This window comes from Adiantum capillus-veneris, chromosome 14 (assembly GCF_014529385.1).
Source record: "Adiantum capillus-veneris isolate H3 chromosome 14, ASM1452938v2, whole genome shotgun sequence".
Lineage (NCBI taxonomy): Eukaryota > Viridiplantae > Streptophyta > Polypodiopsida > Polypodiales > Pteridaceae > Adiantum > Adiantum capillus-veneris.
This window is the reverse complement of record NC_140944.1, coordinates 100291605-100311751: the sequence shown is the minus strand read 5'-3', so window position 1 is coordinate 100311751 and position 20147 is coordinate 100291605. Positions and strand designations below refer to the sequence as shown.

The window sequence follows — 20147 nt, the reverse complement described above, 5'->3', positions numbered from 1 at the left end:
ACCTTTATCCCCATCGTTGTCAATGTAGTCAGAAATCTCATCCACATACATACCGAAAAGAGTGGGAGAGAGCGGGCAGACCTGCTTCACCCCAATAGTGGAGTGAACCGGTGTAGAAAGTCCCTCCGGGGTGCGTACATGCCCTACCACTGATCTGTACAATGCCATGATCCCCCAAATGAGTTCTGTGGGTACTCCCATTTCCTGTAATCTGCGCATCAGTCTAGCTCTGGGTACCGTGTCGAAAGCTTTGCGGAAGTCCACAAAGCTACAATAGATCCGTCTCCCATGAGATCTGCCTTCCTCGATGATGGCCCTGAGTGTTAGGATATGGTCAAGAGTAGAGAAGCCTCTCCTGAATCCTGCCTGCCCAGTTGCACGTATTCCTTCCCTCTCTGCCCATCTACTCAGCTGTTGCTCAAGAATGGATGCATACAACCGTGCCAGTGTGTGCCCAATCATAATAGTGCGATAATTCCCAGGCTCCATGGGGTCTCCTGATTTGAAGATAGGTACGATTGTAGATAGGTTCCAAGTGTCCGGTAGGCCCTCACATATGGCACGGTTAAACATAACTGCTAGAAGCTCTGCTAGTAGGTCTTTGGCATGCATGAAATGCTCAGCTACTAGGCCCTCGTGATCATATGCTCTCCAATCTTCATCCTGTCAATGGCTTTCTTCACCATCTCAGCAGTGAAAAAGACACATGTATGTGGGCATGGGTCGGGGGGGTTGGGGAGGGGCGGCTGTCCAGGTACTGTGTACAAAGATGATGCGTACTGACCCCAGGTCTCTGTGGAGGAAATAGCAGGGGGGGGACTGCTCATGAAAGAGCCGCCACGCCTCACGCGAGTCTTGACTCAAGAATAGCTGATATAGATCCTGCTCGAGTTTAGCCAAAAAAGCCCTCTTCTTCTGCCGCACCAGGCGTCGGAAGTCCATCTGTGACTGTCTGTGAGTGACGTCCCCCAACAGCACCTCCCTCTGAAGTCTGGCGGCACTCCTCATCGTACCAGCTGTTCTAAGGCATGCTCCCAAATCGGCGGCTCTGCTCAGGCTGGGTGTGTGGGTATGCTTCACCTGCTGCCTCATGTAATGTCTGTGTCAGTATAGTAGTTAGCTCCTCCAGAGGTCGCCCCGGGTCCTCAGTGCATAGGCGTCTGTAGATTCCGTCCATGTATACAGAGTCCGTCTCCCTTGTGAATGTGTAGCGAGTAGGGGCTGCTACTCGTGGCCTGTGTGCTGCACTGAAATGGAAGGAGATGGTCATTGACACCAGAGCATGATCCACCGCCACCTCGACCGGTCTGGGCCCAACAGTGAGATCCTCGATACTAGGGATGAGATTCGGTTGTGCCATGACATAGTCCACCGTGCTGGCTCCATGTCTGTGTGGGAAGCATGTAAAGCCTCCCGCAGCAGGAAATCTCTGTAGGACGTTCAAGATAGCCAATCCATGTGCAGTGCCCATGTCTATCAGGTGTCGCCCATACTCAGTGTATTCCATATCGTGTGATAGTCTGGAAAGGCCCGTCTCTGCCACCTCTATCTCTCTTAGCATCTCCTCTGAAGTATCATAAAACACTGCTTGGTGATGGGCAATCCTAGCATTGAAGTCCCCGAGGATGATAATGTCACCGTCCCTAGAGAACTCCCATATATCATCATCCAAAATAGAGAAAGGGGACTGTCCTATGGGTGGTGCATAAACTGATGTACTTGGGGGGAAGTAACAAATAGCTAGATAGAGGTATCTGCCTGTCTCTGCTTTCAGTCTCACCCACATGTACCTAGCCTGCTCGTCCCTGCGGGCTATATGTATCAGTGGCTGCAGATCCTCTCTAAATAACACTGCCACTCCTCCCGAGCCCCGCCCTCTGTGCTCTGAGCGTGTCTCCCGTCTGTAGGCTGTCTCCCACCTATATCCATTGATGTGAGGCATGGATTGCCCAGGGGCCTGGTGTGTCTCAGAGTAAAAGATGATGTCTCTTCCAGTAAAGCTATCCTCAAAAGCACCCACATCAAGACGCATAGATCCATTGCAGTTCCAGGCAGCTACTTTGAGTGTGGTCCCATAAGTCTCGCACCGTCATGTGGAGCATCGCTCAAGTATTACCACTTTTCCATCTCGGTAGAAAGCGATCTTGCCTTTTCCCCTTGCCGCTCTAATCTCCGGCATTACTTCCTGCATATGAGCGATCTGCGAGAGGGTGAGATCGTCCCCAAGAAAGATGCCAGTCTCTTTAAGAGTTGGTCTTTTCTTCAAGAATGACTTCTTTGCTTCCATGGAGAGAAAACGGAGGATGAGTGCTCTCTCTTTTGAGGTTTCTCCACTGCCTCCATTTTTCTTTATGTTGCCCACTCTCCATGCCCTTGTGTGTGTCGGCTCATGAATCCCCATCAAGGCTATGAGTTCTTTTACTTCTTCGTCCACATTGCCTTTGTCTTTAAGACCGCAAATTCTCACATGTAAAGCGCGCACCCTTCTCCTCTGCTCCTCCTCTAGTGTCTGGTTAATGATGTTGTTGGGTGTGGACGTGGGCGTTATCTCCTTGTCTTTTCCTTTCTTGGCCACCTTGATCCATTTCTCGGCTTTGTCCGCCTTCTGTTGGGTTTTGGTAAGAACATCCACCCAAGAAGTCGTCATTTCTTTGTGCTGTTCTTCTCCCTCTTTGATGGCCCGTACTTGTTCCTTGATCGTGTTGATTTCTTCAATTACTGAGGGTTGCAGTTCACCCTCTTCCAGTGTGTTTCTTGATCGGGCTTCGGCGAGTTATTTCTTGAGTGACGTGATCTCTTCCTCTTGGGTCGTCACTCGGTCTTCCAGCGTGCTTATCTTGCTCTCTTGGATCAGCACACGTCCTTCGAGAATGTTTATTGTGCCCCAGAGATTGCGGTTCATCTTGGTGATGTTCTCCGTCATTTCCTCTTTGCATTTTCGAATGGCATCCTCTAGGGGGTCGGCTTTTTCGTTCGTCTTCCTCATGTTTGATCGTCGTCCGCAAGGGGGTTAGATGCGCGTGTGTACTCACCCTAGCAGCGGGCGCGGCACTTGATGTACTTGTGCACCCACATTGGCGGCGATCGCAACGAGTGGCGCAGCGCGAAGTGGTGTGGCCAGATGCCCTAAATATGTTGAGAGAGAGAGAGAGAGAGAGAGAGAGAGAGAGAGAGAGAGAGAGAGAGAGAGCCGGGGGGGGGGGGGGAGTGGGCGATAGACTATAGTCAAAAAAATAAAAACTCCAAAAATAAAAGCTTAAAAAGGCTGAAAATTAACCCACGATAGACAAAGGGGAGGGGGGGGGGGGGGCGCGCGCGCGATAGACAGGGGGATTAACCCGCGATAGACAAAAAAGGGAAAGGGGGGGGGGGGGGGGGGCGCGATAGACAGGAGGGGGCGATAGACAGCAGGGGGTGGGCGCGTGATAGGCAGCAAGGGAGCGCGAGGGGAGTGGCGAGCAGGGAGCGCGCGCGCGAGAGAGAGAGAGAGAGAGAGAGAGAGAGAGAGAGAGAGAGAGAGAGAGAGAGAGAGAGAGAGAGAGAGAGAGAGAGAGAGAGAGAGAGAGAGAGAGAGAGAGAGAGAGAGAGAGAGGGTGCGGGGGCAGCAGGGAGCGCGAGAGAGGGGGGGGGGGCAGGGGCAGATAGCGCGCGCGCGCGAGAGAGAGAGAGAGAGAGAGAGAGAGAGAGAGAGAGAGAGAGAGAGAGAGAGAGAGAGAGAGAGAGAGAGAGAGAGAGCTTCTTCTGATGCAGGTAGAGAGACAGAGAGAGAGAGAAATGAAATGAAATGAAATGTTATATTAACGTCTTCAAAAGGCCATAATGACCTATGAGACCTGAAAGTTACAAAGTGGTGGATCTGATACAGAGTCAGAGTAACAAAATAACCTAACAACAGTACAAAACAAAGATATATACTATGGGGTCCTAAGTAGGTAGGTCGGTGTGAGCCAAGCAATAACTAAGCAAAAAAATGGGCGGCTTGTTGGGATAGCACAATCACAAGAAATCTAGCATCGATCGTTGAGAGAGAGAGAGAGAGAGAGAGAGATCAAATGAAATGTTATATTAACGTCTTCAGAAGGCCAAAGTGACCTATGAGACCAGAAAGTTACAATGTGGTGGATCTGATACAAAGTCAGAGTAACAAAATAACAACATAACAAAATAAAGATATATACTATGGGATCCTAGACTGGTCGATGTGAACTAAGCAAAATGGGCGGCTTGCTGGGATAGCTAAATCACAGGAGATCTAGCATCGGTCGTTGGCGGATCTCATCAATCTCCTCCATGGTTAGTAGTCTGACCGGGTGTCGTGCATGCCTGGCCAAAGTGCTCCAAATCTTCTAACGTAGCCTCCGTCGATGCTGTGTAGTCCTCCGCAATCGTGGGCGCCTGGATTTCCCCAGCTCAATCGCTCGATCAATCAGTGTGCCTCTGGTGTGAGACGAAAGGGAGCTCTGCTGTGGGAGTGGCTCCTGCGGCTGTCCCATGCCTGCTCTGAAGAAGTCTGTGATCCGTCTTTGAGACTGGCTAGCCTCGCCACTCATCAAGCTATCTCTGTGTCTGCGCAGCTCGAGCAAGAACAAACCCAGGCATCTCTGATCCTCGTATCCCATGACTCTGGAGAGTGGTCCAAAACCTTCTCTGAACAAGCAATGGAAACGGCCTCGTATCTCGTAGTAGACGGGGCAGCGGCATGTGTAGTGCAACTCTGTCTCAGGCTCCATGTCACACAAGGGGCATGTCCTGGCCTCTGCTGGTACTCCGCTGTATCTCCCAGTCTCAATCCGCAGCTGGTGAGAAGATGTGCGTAACTTGCCAATAGCACGTCGTACCCCATGAGACAAGTGGGTGTCCATGTATCTGGGTCTCATTACAAAACCATCCTCCGTAAGCTAGAGAAGATGGTCTCTGTAGAAAGCCACCTTCATGCCCAATTCCTGTGCTGGCTGTATCCATGTCCTCCTGGTGTCTAGCTGGGTCAGGTCTTGGCGGATGAGCCTGGTGATCTCGGACTGTGTAAGAGTGAGAGATGGTGCATTCCATGAGTACTGGAAGGGTGGCAACCTGTCTATGCTGAACCCATACGCCTGAAACCATGATGTCATCTCCCTATACCAGCATGCTGTATCTCCTTGCATGGATAACTGTTCAGAGGACTCAAGTGCAATGCGAGCATATCTGTTTCTAGGAAGTTCCCATGTGCGGTGTATGAAGGAGACTGATCTGGTGAGCGCCTCAATCACTAGTGGGGAGGGGCTGCTAGCTCTGCTTGGATAATGGCCCGTGGTACTGATGCCTTGGCTCTAATGAGCCGCGAGATCATAGAGACAAGAGGTTTCTCCATGTTCCCCCATCCATCAGTGCAACCCGGCCTCCCGTGGTGATCCAATGAAGGTCCCCATATCTCAGCTCCATAGAGCAATGCAGAAGCCACCAAAGTGTCAAAGAGCCAGAGCTTCGTCTGAGGCTCCTGAAACTGAACCTGCAATACATCCTCTCCAATCTACCCAATGCTGCGTGGGCTCTAGTCCATCTGGTCTCTGCTGCTATTCTGAGTGAGAATGCAGGTCCGCTAAAAACCACTCCAAGGTAAGTGTAAGCATTTGTGTACTCCACAGTCTCCTGGCCGTATGTGAATGTAGGTGCTGGCCTCCTGATCCACTGTGGGATGGTATTAAACATCATAACCTTAATTTTACCAAGGTTGACAGACAAACCACTTTCGTGGGCAAACCTATGCAAAGCATCCAATTGACGTTGCATTCCCTCCGGAGATTCGGAGATCAACACAATATCATCAGCATATAACAAAAGTGGAATCCATGTCCCTGCCAACTGTGCACCTCTATCACCATCGCTCTCAATGTAGTCAGAAACCTCATCCACATACAAACCGAATAGAGTAGGAGAGAGCGGGCAGCCCTGCTTCACCCCAATAGTGGAGTGAACCAGTGTAGATAGTCCCTCAGGGGTGCGTACATGCCCTACTAATGATCTGTACAATGCCATGATCCCCCAAATGAGCTCTGTGGGTACTCCCATCTCCTGCAATCTGCGCATCAATCTAGCTTTGGGTACTGTGTCAAAGGCTTTGCGGAAGTCCACAAAGCTACAATAGATCCGTCTCCCATGAGATCTGCCCACCTCGATGATGGCCCTGAGTGTCAAGGTATGGTCAAGAGTAGAGAAGACTCTCCTGAACCTTGCCTGGCCAGATGCACGCATTCCTTCCCTCTCTGCCCGCATTCCTCCCCTCTCTGCCCATCTACTCAGCTGTTGCTCAAGAATGGATGCATACAACCGTGCCAGTGTGTGTCCAATCATGATAGTGCGATAGTTCCCAAGCTCCATGGGGTCTCCTGACTTGAAGATAGGTACAATCGTAGATAGGCTCCAAGTGTCCGGCAGGCCCTCACACATAGCACAGTTAAACATAATTGCTGAAAGCTCTGCTAGTAGATCTTTGGCATGCATGAAATGCTCAGCCACTAAGCCATCATGATCATATGAGAGAAACGAAATGAAATGTTATATTAACGTCTTCAGAAGGCCAGAATGACCTATGAGACCAAAAAGTTACAATGTGGTGGATCTGATACAAAGTCAGAGTAACAAAAATGACAATGACAAAATAAAATGAGAGAGAGAGAGAGAGAGAGAGAGAGAGAGAGAGAGAGAGAGATGAAATGAAATGAAATGTTATATTAACGTCTTCAAAAGGCCAAAGTGAGAGAGAAATGAAATGAAATGTTATATTAACGTCTTCAAAAGGCCAAAGTGACCTATGAGACCAGAAAGTTACAATGTGGTGGGTCTGATACAAAGTCAGAGTAACAAGATGACAAAATGATAAAATGACAAAATAAAATACTATGGAATCCTAGACTGTTGGGTGTGGACTAAGCAGCTAAAACAGCTAGCTGGGATAGCTAGATCACAGGAGATCTAGCATTGGTCGCTGGCGGATCTCATCAATCTCCTCCATGGTCAGTAGTCTGACCGGGCGTCGTGCATGTCGAGCCAAAGTGACCCGGATCCTCTGATGCAGCCTCTGTCGATGTTGTGTAGTCCTCCGCAGTCGTGGGCGTCTGGATCTCCCCAGCTCAGTCGCTCGGTCGATCAGTATGCCTCTGGTGTAAAGCGACGAGCTCTGCTGTGGTAGTAACTCCTCCGGGTGTCCAATGGCAGCTCTAAAGAAGTCTGTGATCTATCTCTGAGACTGGCTAGTCTTTCCTCTCATCAAGCTCTCTCTGTGTCTGCGTAGCTCGAGCAAAAACAAACCCAGGCATCTGATCCTCATACTGCATGACTCTAGATAATGGTCCAAAGCCCTCTTTGAACAAGCAATGGAAGCGGCCTTGTATCTCATAGTAGGCAGGGCAGTGGCATGTGTAGTGCAACTCTGTCTCAGGCTCGATGTCACACAGGGGGCATGTCCTGGCCTCTGCTGGTACTCTGCTGTATCTCCCAGTCTCGATCCGCAGCTGGTGTGAAGATGTGCGTATCTGGCCAATAGCACATCGTATCCCATGAGACAGGTGAGTGTCCATGTATCTGAGCCTGGTCACAAAACCATCCTCCGTAAATTGGAGGAGATGCTCTCTGTAGAAAGCCATCTTCGTGCCTAGCTTCTGTATTGGCTGTATCCATGTCCTCTTGGTGTCTAGCTGAGTCAAGTCCTGGCGAATGAGCCTAGTGATCTCGGACTGTGTAAGAGTCAGAGAGGGCACATCCAGTGAGTACTGGAAAGGAGGCAATCTGTCTATGCTGAACCCATGCGCCTGAAACCATGACGTCATTTCCCCATACCAGCATGCTGTATCTCCCTGCACGGCTAAGTGCAAGGCTGGATATCTGTCTCTGGGAAGTTCCCACATGCGGTGTATGAAGGAGATAGATCTGGTGAGCGCCTCAACCACCAATAGGGAGGCAGCTACCTCTGCTCGTATAATAGCACGTGGTACTGAAGTCTTGGCCCTAATGAGCCGCGAGATCATAGAGACCATAGGCTTCTCCATGTCCCCCCATCCATCACTGCGGCCTGTCTTCCCGTAATGGTCCAGTGAAGGTCCCCAAACCTCAGCTCCATAGAGCAATACAGAAGCCACCAAAGTGTCATAGAGCCAGAGCTTCGTCCGAGGTTCCTGAAACTAAACCTGTGAACACATCCTTCCCAATTTACCCAATGCTGCATGGGCTCTGGTCAATCTAGTCTCTGCTACCCTCCTCAATGAAAATGCTGGCCCACTAAAACCCACTCCAAGGTAAGTGTAAGCATCTGTATACTCCACCTTCTCCTGGCCGTATGTGAAGGCGGGCGCTGACCTCCTGATCCACTGTGGGGTGGTATTAAATACCATGACCTTGGTTTTACCAAGGTTGACGGACAAACCACTTTCTTGGGCAAACCTATGCAAAGCATCCAGGTGACGTTGCATCCCTTCGGAGAGTCAGAAATCAAAACAATATCATCAACATATAACAATAGTGGAATCCATGTCCCCGCCAGCTGTGCACCTCTATCACTATCTCTCTCAATGTAGTCAGAAACCTCATCGACATACATACCAAATAGAGTAGGAGAGAGCGGGCAGCCCTGCTTCACCCCAATAGTGGAGTAAACCGGTGTGGATGATCCTCTGGGGTGCGTACATGCCCCACTACTGACATGTATAATGCCATTACCCCCCAAATGAGCTCTGTGGGTACTCCCATCCGCTGTAATCTGCGCATCAATCTTGCTCTGGGCACTGTGTCAAATGCTTTACGGAAATCCACAAAGCTACAATAGATCCGTCTCCCACGCGATCTACCTTCCTCAATGATGGCTCTGAGTGTCAGAATATGGTCAAGAGTAGAAAAACCCCTCCTGAAACCTGCCTGCCCGGCTGCGCGCATCCCCTCTCTCTCTGCCCATCTACTCAGCTGCTGCTCAAGAATAGATGCGTACAACCGTGCCAATGTGTGTCCAATCATGATAGTGCGATAGTTCCCAGGCTCCATAGGGTCTCCCGACTTGAAGATAGGTACAATAGCAGATAGGCTCCAGGTATCAGGCAAGCCCTCACACATGGCACGGTTAAACATAACTGCTAGAAGCTCTGCTAGTAAGTCTCCGGCATGCATGAAATGCTGAGCTACTAAGCCATCATGACCATATGCTCTCCCAGTCTTCATCCTGTCAATGGCCTTCCTCACCATCTCAGCGGTGAAAAAAACATATGTGTGCGGGCATGGATTGGGGGGGTCGGGAAGGGGGGGCTGCTCAGGGACTCTGTACAAAGATGATGCATACTGGCCCCAGGCCTCTGTAGAAGTGATGGCGGGGGGGGGGGGGGGTGCTCATGAAGAGCCTCCATGCCTCACGTGAGTCCTGACTCAAGAATAGCTGGTATAGATCCTGCTCTAGGCGAGCCAAAAATGCCCTCTTCTTCCACCGCACTAGGCGTCGGAAGTCAATCTGTGACTGCCTATGAGTGATGTTCCCCAAAAGCACCTCCCTCTGAAGTCTAGCTCTAGTGTCCCGGCATTCCTCATCATACCAACTGTTTTGGGGCATGTTCCCTAAACAGCGTCTCTGCCCAGGCTGGGTATGTGGGTATGCCTTTGCTGCTGCATCATGTAGTGTCTGTGTCAGTATAGTAGTAAGCTCCTCCAGAGGTCGCCCTGGCTCCTCTGTGTACAAGCGTCTGTAGATCCCATCTATGTATACAGAGTCCGTCTCCCGCGTGAAGGTGTAGCGAGTAGGGGCTGCTGCCCGTAGCCTGTGTACTACACTAAAGTGAAAAGAAATGGTCAGCGATACAAGAGCATGATCCACTGCCATACCAACAAGTTTGGGTCCAACCGTGAGGTCCTGGATACTAGAGATGAGGCTCGGTTGTGCCATGACATAGTCCACTGTGCTGGCTCCATGTCTGTGTGGGAAGCATGTGAAGCCTCCCGAAGCAGGAAACCTCTGTAGGCCATTCAAGATGGCCAGTCCATGTGCGGTGCCCATGTCTATCAGGTGTCGTCCATACTCAGTATATTCCGCATCGTGTGATAGTCTGGATAGGCCCGTCTCTACAACATCTAGCTCTCTCAGCATCTCCTCTGAAGTATCATAAAACACTGACTGGTGATGGGCAGTCCTAGAATTGAAGTCCCCTAGAATGATAATGTCACCATCTTTAGAGAACTCCCATATGTCATCATCCAAAATAGAAAAGGACTGTCCTTTGGGTGATGCATAGACCGACGTACTCGGGGGAAAGTAGCAAAGAGCAATGTTGAGATATCTGTCTGTCTCTGCTTTCAATCTCACCCACATGTACCTAGCCTGCTCATCCCTGCGGGCTATATGTATCAATGGCTGCAAATCCTCTCTAAATAACACTGCCACTCCCCCCGAGCCCCGTCCTCTTTGCTCTGAGCGTGTCTCCTGTCTGTAAGCTGTCTCCCATCTGTATCCACTGATGTGAGGCATGGATTGCCCAGGGGCCTGGTGTGTCTCAGAGTAAAAGATGATGTCTCTTCCAGTAAAGCTAATGTTAACATATTATAGGCAAAATTGTGATTGTGGCTATTCATATTCCATCGGTCCACATTCTTGAAAGACTTTGTTCTTTCATGACTCTCTTTGACCTTAACTTTATTTTTTATTTATTCAAGATCATAGCAAAATACTCATTCAATTAGTTTAAAGCTTTAACCGACAAGTAAGCCAACAAGAGACTTAACTCTTTGCATCGCTATTTTGAGTTACAGTTTTGTGGTAAAATGCACGTGCCAATAAAAGGGCACCTGCTTCAGGCACTGGCACAGCACATGCAGGAATATAACTTTTTGTTTTTATATGCACATGCATGTATGCACAGATCCTTCAACAGAAGTAAAATGAGCTAAATGCAATTTTGATAAGTGAGTCTCATGAAGCTCTTTTACATTTCATGAAGACCCCCTTTAAAAGCGGCAATCCAATTAAAGAAACCTACACTTGAGCTCAAAGTACTGTATGGTTTTTAAGTTCAGTACAATTTTGAGAGATGCATCCTATTATGTTGTCCCACTTGTGTTTCTGCTTGAAAGATACATACCCCGAAGACTTATTTTCATGACACGAGGAATTATTTGGCTTCTTATGCGTGACAAGGCCTCTTCAACCGAAGGGGACTGAGCAGTAGTTGAGCAAAAACTTAGGCAAGGGTTGCCTGCTGACAGTGTAGCTCCTGGACAGGTCCAGTCACAGCAGTTTCTAAAACAATTCAAACACAGCTGAATTATGACGCATAGGGGCATAACTTGACAGATAAGAAAAGTTGATGCCAAAAGAATTGCACCTTGGAAGAAAAGAAAGACTTCCAAACTGATGAATTTCTTTCATACTTTTCAGCTTCTCTACAATTCCCTCTAATGTTACGTTCCATGTGTTCATAGCAGGCTGATGCCATTCAAAAGTAGGACATTAGCAGGTCTTTTAAATTTCTGACAGGGAGCAAACATACACTATCAAAAAATGAGTTCAATGCACTTGAAGAAAATGAAAAGCTGATGAACTTCTTGAATATTCTGATCAAATTGCCTTCCAATTACAATACGCACAAACTTGCCTTCTGTAATGACACGTGTACAATCCAGGGTGACTTTTTTGCAGGTAGTAAGCCTTCCCAAACTCCATCCTGCAAATTTCCTGCAAAACTGTTTGCAAAAACAAAAAATTAGTCAGCAAGCGACGCTCATTCTTTGCAAACACGTTTGCATGGACAAGATCTCTTACTTTATTGACACAGATGACAACAACATCTCCAAAGTTATATGCTGCAATGACTCATAAACTTTTATCGCAGCCTCTTCCTTTGAAAGGCCACCAGCCTTCAAAACATACAGAACCACCCTTCGATCACTGGACTTCAAAACTGAAGTCTTTCGAGAATATATAGTATCCTATGCCAAAATAAGCTTGTTTAAAATGGCATTCAAGCAACAGCCATCAGCTTACAGACAAAAGTCTAGATTTCTCTTACCCGTAGTGACTCTAAAGGACAAAAGGCCAAGTCATTCAGTTGATTTGGTGACTCCAAAAGCATTTGATATGCTGGCTGTGAGATTGCTGTAGCTGCCAAAAATCCAACTGGTTCACCTGCTAAGACGGAATCATGCCTTCGCATCCTAGGAGAACCCTTTTGACTTTTGCCTGTCTGTATTGTACTTCGAGGATAATTGGTGCATTCTTTAGCACCACCATATTGAAATTGAATGACATGTTTACCATGGCGACTCCTAACTGTGCCATCATATTCAATGCATACATCACGTGCAAACAGCATCATATTCTTATAAAGGTAGCCAGGTTCACTAACTCGAAGTGCTTTATGTATCATGGTTTCTCTGTATGCTACTGTATGCATAAAAAACTCACGAGGTTTCAATCCATCAGCAAAAGAGCTTCTCACCATTCCCCTCTCTTCCCATTTACTTTCACCTGGACCATGTAAAAAAGCTTCTGCTTCAGCAGATGCAATGAGGGACTCCACCTTTTTGACTGGATGTGTTAATTTTCCTTTATATGGCTGCAAACCCAGAAATGCAAACTGCTCCACACATTTTTTGATGGAACCTTTGCTGCCAGCAGTCACCATATCTAATACGGAATTTTCAACACATGCATGTTGTAATGCAACACGTTCCACTTCAGCTGAAACCTTTTGCATTAGCTGAAGGCCAAACTTTTCTATACTCTTCGACATAAATTGTGAAGTCAAATTTCGTAATTTGTTGTTCACTGTACTCTCTTCTTCATCCATCTTCATCATTATAACCTTTTTCAAGTTGGCTCTTGTGCTCCACCAAGCAGTTCCGTGCGCATCACATGTTCCCACACTGAACCCAACTTGAGAAATCCATTGCACAAGCATGGACTGTAATGATCCTAGATATTTCAAAGCTGCATTACCCCCAAACTGCCAAATGATTTTCTGCAAAAGGCTTGTCGCTGAGCTACTAAGCCACTCTGCATCCCCACTAATCTGCAGAATCTCACTGTCAGAAATCAGAACACCATTCTCAGCATAATTCAGATTATCCGGTAAGGAAAGCTGAAAACATTGAGCCCCTGTCCAGAAAGGTCCCTTAGGTGACTTCACAATTGCCGGTTTGACATAAACAGAAGCAGTGCTCATGCAAGCCTGTTCTATCGTTCGTCGGTTGAGGAAAGTGTGGGAGCTTGTGAGCTTGAAAGCTGCAAGCAATGCATCTTGAGTAAGCGAGAATGTGCATTGACCTCCATGAGAGGTAAGCATCTGTTCTTGCACCATCATCAGCTCTTTAACCTCTGTTCTAGATTCCTCGGACTGAGGGATAAAAACTGCTAGGCAATCACCATCAAAGTCAGCACCAAGTGGCAAACATATAAGAGGATTAATGGCCAGAGTGGGAATATCGAGTATTCGCACTCTTAAACCTAGCATTGAATGCTTATGCACAGAAGGTGGTCTGTTGCAGAAGACATAGTCTCCATCTCTAATAATTCGGCCTATACAATCACCAATTTCCACAGTAACGGGATCACAATGATTTAGGTCCTTTTTCACATTGCCCCTAATATAGTGTAGGGCACCCGTCTTCGTGAGAGATCCTCTACCATTATTTACAACATCCTGCATTTTTTCCAAATTATCATTTGTAACCATCTCCAGGATGGTCAATCCTTGTGCAATGGAATAAGGGATGCCAATCTCATCCAAAGCTAAAAAGGTATCCCCGGTAAGAACCGCCCTGCAAGAGAAACTTGAAACTTTTGCTGCAAGATGTTTGTGCAAGTTGTTTAGAGAAACCTTTGGAACATGTTTTGCTGGTTTGCCTACACGAACATAGTCACTAGATGGCTCTTTGCTACCTCTGATCTGAAACAATTATCAACACACTTGCTTACATACATGTGTGTGTTTTGAGCTTGGAAAAAATGCTACCCCAGAAGCAAAAACAGCCATTTCAAGCTCATAGTTGATATTGACACAAAGTTTAGTATGCTTACCTTTGGAGCACCTTTTAGACGTAAATAATCAGCAAGAAGGCACTGCATTTCATCAATAGCAATTCTGTTGGTCATAACTGTAGCTTTTGATGCCTTCATTGCTGGAACTTTGGTTAGAACTTTTGCCAGCTTATTTGTCACTTTATCCTGCAGTGGTCAGAAAAAAGCAAGCTTTTACTTCTGATTGTGAACAGCTCCATGAAAAGTTCAGTGTCAACTCTAGGCTAATACCATGTGCTAATGAGTAAGGCTTACCGATCCAAATCTCAAATTGTCTGTTCCTGCCGTTTCAGGAATTCTGTTACAATTTGGTGGAATCAAGAGCGCTTCAAGGATGAGAGACTCTGGTCGGGACACAGTGCCATTCATTTTAAATTCCTGCACTACCTCGTCGGATAAGCTTGTAAGAATTCGAAGAGCCTGCCAAATAGACATTTGAATTGTACGGTCACATTAGTTTTGCATAACCACAAATTAGTTGGTTAAGTTTTAAGGTAAGTTCCAGAATATTGTTTAAATGCATTTACAAGCAACAAAAATCATTCTGATGGATAACATAGCTGTGAAGCATCCTGTCACCTTCTTTGACAAGGACATTCTCATGAATTAGATAATCATTCTGGAAAAAAGGTAAAACGCGTGTCTAAAATATTCTGTTATCCACCTCCTCAGATATTTTGAAGCTATGTATTACTCTATTATTTCTTTCAGTTCTTGTGTTTCAGTGTAAGAACCTCAACGTATTCACTCCATCCTTACTAATAAGCTATAAAATCAGATTCATTGGAAAGTTTTCAGACAATGGCCTCCCTATGCGGGAAAATTTTGCGACACTTTCTGATGACAGATATTATTACAACTGTGCCTTGTTCTGGTCTCATGCACCATCTTGGCCTTTAAGAGACGTTATGATGCCATTCTTTCTCTCTCTTTCTCTTTCTGGCGGTTATTGGCAGCATAATCAGACAATCCCAAACTGAGTATTTAAATGTAAAAAGAAATTAAAACACACCTCATTTGGTAACAAATACTGTTGTCCAGAATCAAAGTCCCCCATTCGCTTATTGAGCAGCTTTAAGTAATCTTCAGGGAGATCCTCATCCTCATCAAGCTCCAAAGAAATCCTTTCAACTATCTTTTTGTCACTCTGAACATTACGTTCCAGCTTTACACGCAATTTTGGGTATTCTCCAAGCTGTGAATTACGATAGCAAGTTCAAGCAGTGAAGGATGAAAAACTGCAATTAATATGCTATTACTCTCCATTTATATTTTTACCTTACAGTATTTGCAAGACACATTTTTGCCACTCGTCGTGTCTTCTCCATTTTCTTCCTTACCCTTCCTTCGAGCATCTTTTTTCTGAATTAAACACATACAGGAAAACAGAGGGCTTTGAAAGTCAATTTTTCATATGTTTAATGTCAAATCATTGATGAAAACGTACTGCATTTTTTTTGTGCTCTCTTAAAATTGGATGACTACTCGTGGTCTTCAAAGACTCGTTATGTTGCAGTCCATTAGCCATTGAAGTGTCTTTGGGGGAAGAAGATTCTTCATCATCACTACTTAGATCAATGATAAGTGGCCTGGAAGGCCCTCGACCAGTTTGCTCTGTAGGGGCTTCATTTTCTTCAGTGAAAGGGGGAAATGTGGTGGTCTTGGGAGTCTTTGAAGTGTCGCCAGCAGTAAAACTCCCAGTGGAACTCGGTTCTTCAGGTTCCTATAGCGAACATCACGGGTCTAGATAAAAATAGATCCTAGATGTGAGTAGGAAACTTACATATAACTATGTTAGAGCAGTAAGTGATTCTCAAGCAATAAACCAGGTCCAGAAAAACAACGAGAAGTACAGGAACTATAAAGACACAGAGAAACTTATGACAGAAAGAGACATATCCCTAAGTTGATTGATAAACAAGAGAATCATGCATGGATAAAAGGAATAAACTGTGAGACACACTTTGTGTTGATGCTTCAAAACATTCACAGGTCAAGAATCTTCACGAGAAGGATGCAGATTTGTGAGGAGAAAGCAAGATAAATAGCATATTCTGCAACATCCTACAACTATTTAAAAAAGCAAGATAAATTACATTTCCTGCAACATCCTACGACTATTTTAAAAACCCATGATCAAACTGATATCGACAAACCTCCTTAGCGCTGGATGGCACTTCCAAACAGTGTGTTGCAGAAAACGAATTGAGTTGATGCTTGTTCTTCGTTGGAACAGGGGTTCCTCCACTGTGCCTCATAGCTTTGTCTTCAAAATTCATGGCAGTAACTCCATTGATCATGTCGTCATGGGTTCCAAGCTCTGTTGGGTACCTTTTCTGCAGAAACGCAACTGTCTTTTAAGATACAGGAACCTCTATCTTTACAGAAGACACAAAATCCAGCCTTAACACTGTGGCTCGAGTATTAGCATGGCCTGGAAATTTCACCTGCTTGCCTATTCAGACAGCAGTAAAGCAGGACAAGTATCATGTTTCTCGAGATGTGCTCAAGAAGCCTTCATCCTATACATTGACTTGTTGGTTAACTTAGACATAAGCACTACAAGAGAAAATAGCAGATAGAAGTGCACACCTTGCTTTTCTTCAAGGAAAGACAACGCAGGCACAAGCTGTCCAGAATCTTCACAACATCAGAGACATGATTGGGATGATAAACAGGATAAGGGAACAAAAGATGTCCAAAATGACCTAACATTGACAATAGAAGAGAATTAAATCCAGATTTTGTGCTAAGGGGTTAATGTTTTAATTGATCTGATAGATATATTACTCAACGTCGCCATACCTTCACACTTTTGAGACACCCTTTCTCCACATGATTTGCATTCATTGTCTGCATTCGGTAAGCCAAGCCTACTGTCTGTCAATTTTCGTTTTGCTGCCAAGTCAGGCTCACCGTTCTTATGGAAAACTGATATTCTCATCTGCAAAAGAAGGGGGTAAGAAAATGAATCGGAAAGAGGCTGATGTTACTCTGCACATTGATTGTGATATTCTAAAGATTAGATCCAGGCAAAAATCCTGCAACTCGGACAGAGGAACCAAAAACTGTTGATTTGCTGAAGCTTATCAGTATGGTCGATTGGATACATGTTAGTGCCTTTCAGTGTGATCGATTGGATAAATGTTAGTGTCTTTCAGTGTGGTCGATTGGATAAATGTTAGGGTCGTGATGGAGGGGCATTTCCCCACTCCATACACATGCAATTGTGCCTTCTTGGGCCAATACAGAGGGGCCATATACTTGTTGCCATCTTCTACGCTACAAATTTCAAGAACCAGTTCGGGCTTTCTGTCAGATACCTTATAGATTTCTTTCAGAGCTTGCATGAAAATACTTTTTCCTTTTCTGAGTATCAACATAAAGAAACCTACGCTGCCCACAAAGTTTTTCAGTGTTAACATAGTAGTGAATTATGGTCAAGGAATTGCAGGTTGGAATGAAGGAGCCTATAGTTCAAACTTCAGAACATAGCTTTTCCAAATGGCAGCCATACAAGCAAATGCAGACTGGTATGGAAAAATGTATGGCTCAGATCTCCAAGGTATTTTATACATAGGGTACCGTACTAGACTTGGACAAAAACATGAACGTAGGGTAACATTTGCATACGGTTTGCAGTTGAAAAATTTTGGTCACCACTACTTGAAAAACTTGCACATAATGGCCAATGACCAAGGTTAAACACAAACAATTTATCAGGAATAAAGCACTGTAAAAATGTTTGGTCTTTTTGTATGCATATCATACACCAAATACCACACCGGGGGGGGGGGGGGAGGTATGAAAGTTAAAAGAAAATTACCATTCATGTACAGAAAAAACTATGGTGGTTGAGAAAACAAAGCATCTTGAAAATTTGTTCAACAGCCAGAGAGATGTTGCTAAAAAGTATCGCATGACCCGCGCATCAGAGTGGGCCGGCGAAGAGTCCTTCCCAGGATTCCAGACGTTGTTGGCGATCTCCCTCGATGCCATATAGTTCGGTACCAGTACCTCACTTTAAAAAGGAGGGGATGTCACGTGCACATCTAACCCTATGTGCATGTGGACAAGCTACTTCATGACAAGGGTTCAGTCAGCCTAGATTAGGAAGTGTTCTGGCACTTTTGTGAGTATGCTCGCAAACCGTGCATGACCAGGCACTTAGAGTAGATGCATATCCTCTGGTTGCACACAGCATGATCATCAGCATTACCATCAGATTCCATCAGGAGCATTTTACAGTACAGAAAACCTATTTCCCCTATTTTAGCCATTTTTCACTTATTATTTTTAAGTGACTTTTGTTGGGAAACTGGGTAGGGCAAGTTGCCTAAGCAAGTATGTAAGAAACCCTAGCGCCAGCACTTTCTGGCAGAAGAGACAACAAGGACCTGTGTCCAACAGTGCACCTTCTCAAGCAAGACCCCCGGCAGTCAACCTAGCGTTTTCAGCCAAGACAAAGCCTAGTGTTTTCAGCATTGCAGATCAGCCAACGTTTTGCATTTGCAGATCCCCTAGCGACAGCAAGACAGCAGTTCCAGTAGCGTTTTTGCAACAGATACAGTTTCAGCACATACACCGCAGTAGAAGTCCCAAACCTCGTAGATCTCACCTTCCCGCAGCAGATCCTCGCCGGACGGTCAGATCCACCGAAGTTTGCAGTTTCAGCCCGGAAAACGCAGATTTCAGCATCTGCGTTTTCAGCGCGTCGTCATTGCATCGTCGTCATCGCCATCGTCACCGACATAGAGTCAGAATTCAGCAGATAAAGATTTGCAGATTTCAGCCCTTAGCGTTTTCAGATTTCAGCCCGTCTCGTCGTCGTCCTCATAATCGTCAACATCGTCGGCAAGTCCATTGCATTGTAGAGATTTGTGCAATAAATAGTAAACCGCTCTCGCCATAGAGAGTGGGGTCTTCGAAGGAGGGTTTGACAACTTGTCTGGTGTCATATTCTTCTCTCTCTATCTCTCAGTCTCAGTACCTTCATTCACAGTGTTTACCACTTTGTTTGTGAACACTTGCACTCTCTCACTAAAGGAACGGAAGGCTCTCCCTTCCATAAGTAAAAGGAACCTTGAGCACAGTTCGGAGCACTCATCTTGAGCAAAGTTCAACATTCACTTCCGTTGCACCTTACAGTGAGGCAGAGCACAGACCATCTATTACAGGTTTTCCAAGCACTATGGCAACATTAACTAGTGTAAATGGGAAGAAGACTATATTTTTCTTGTCAGAGATACACTTTTTGGGACACATTGTCTTTGCAGAGGGTATCTCTGCAGAGGCTGTAAAGATAGACCCAGCCAAGGTTGAAACCATTAGAGATTGGCCTGATTTAAAGAATATAGATGAGATTCCTAGCCTTTTGGGCTTGCGCTCGTATTGGCAGCAGTTCATTCGAAAGTTTGAGGGGATTGCTTCTCCATTATATATTTTGACACACAAAAGGGGTTCCTTTTTCTTGGAAACCAAGAGAGATTGTAGCATTTAAGACTGTCACGTGCACATCTAACCCTATGTGTACGTGGACAAGTTGTTCCTACTTCTAGGGTTTAGGAAGCCTAGCAAGTGTTTTGGCACCTTTGTGAGCTATGCGCAAGCCGTGCATGTTGTAGCGCGGATAGTGTGTCGTGCTCTATACAGTGGGTGCTTGTCAGTGCAATGTGCGTGCCAATCTCACTCAAAACAGACTGAAAAGCAAGGAACAATAGACAACAATTGAGCTCACAGAGACACAACAGCAGACCACAACATATGACTCGACTATCTTAAAGAACTGATACAGACTATGGCATGGCAGCACACTCAGCTCCTGCCCAGGATTCACAGGTACAATGGGGTGTTGAGGCTCAGATGTGCAGGGATGGTGAAGACGTGCTGTGTGTATAGACTCTCTATCCAAAACGACGATATTGGACCATATATCTAGAAGATAATCCAATGATCCAACAGCTACTACTCATATGTACAACCATAAAGAGCCACCAACGGCTCATAAATGTCCGCCATCTAAATCTATCCCCAAACTGAGTGGTGGTGACCTGGCCACGATGTCCACTAGACCAGTGTCCGTATCCCTGCTACCACGTGTCACTGCCCAGCCAAGAGAGTCCGTCTA

At 45.9% G+C, this 20147-nt stretch overlaps 1 protein-coding gene across 3 annotated transcripts in view; it reads right to left on the bottom strand.

The window, feature by feature from the left end:
- The window catches only part of LOC147442839 (DNA-directed RNA polymerase V subunit 1-like), an 84287-nt gene that overhangs the window by 9074 nt on the left and 55066 nt on the right, over positions 1-20147 (bottom strand). For all 3 annotated transcript variants that reach the window (XR_015190212.1, XR_015190211.1, XM_086528855.1), the window contains exons 3-15: positions 16826-16964; positions 16613-16728; positions 16177-16356; positions 15468-15743; positions 15299-15382; positions 15033-15215; positions 14276-14440; positions 14021-14167; positions 12012-13889; positions 11765-11931; positions 11598-11685; positions 11328-11428; positions 11085-11242 (exon numbers count right to left, since the gene is read on the bottom strand). Coding sequence is in view for 1 of the 3 variants with exons in the window: in XM_086528855.1 (XP_086384981.1) it covers positions 11085-11242; positions 11328-11428; positions 11598-11685; positions 11765-11931; positions 12012-13889; positions 14021-14167; positions 14276-14440; positions 15033-15215; positions 15299-15382; positions 15468-15743; positions 16177-16356; positions 16613-16728; positions 16826-16964 (3682 nt within the window). In the remaining 2 variants the exon portion in view is untranslated. The remainder of the gene's footprint in view (positions 1-11084; positions 11243-11327; positions 11429-11597; positions 11686-11764; positions 11932-12011; positions 13890-14020; positions 14168-14275; positions 14441-15032; positions 15216-15298; positions 15383-15467; positions 15744-16176; positions 16357-16612; positions 16729-16825; positions 16965-20147) is intronic.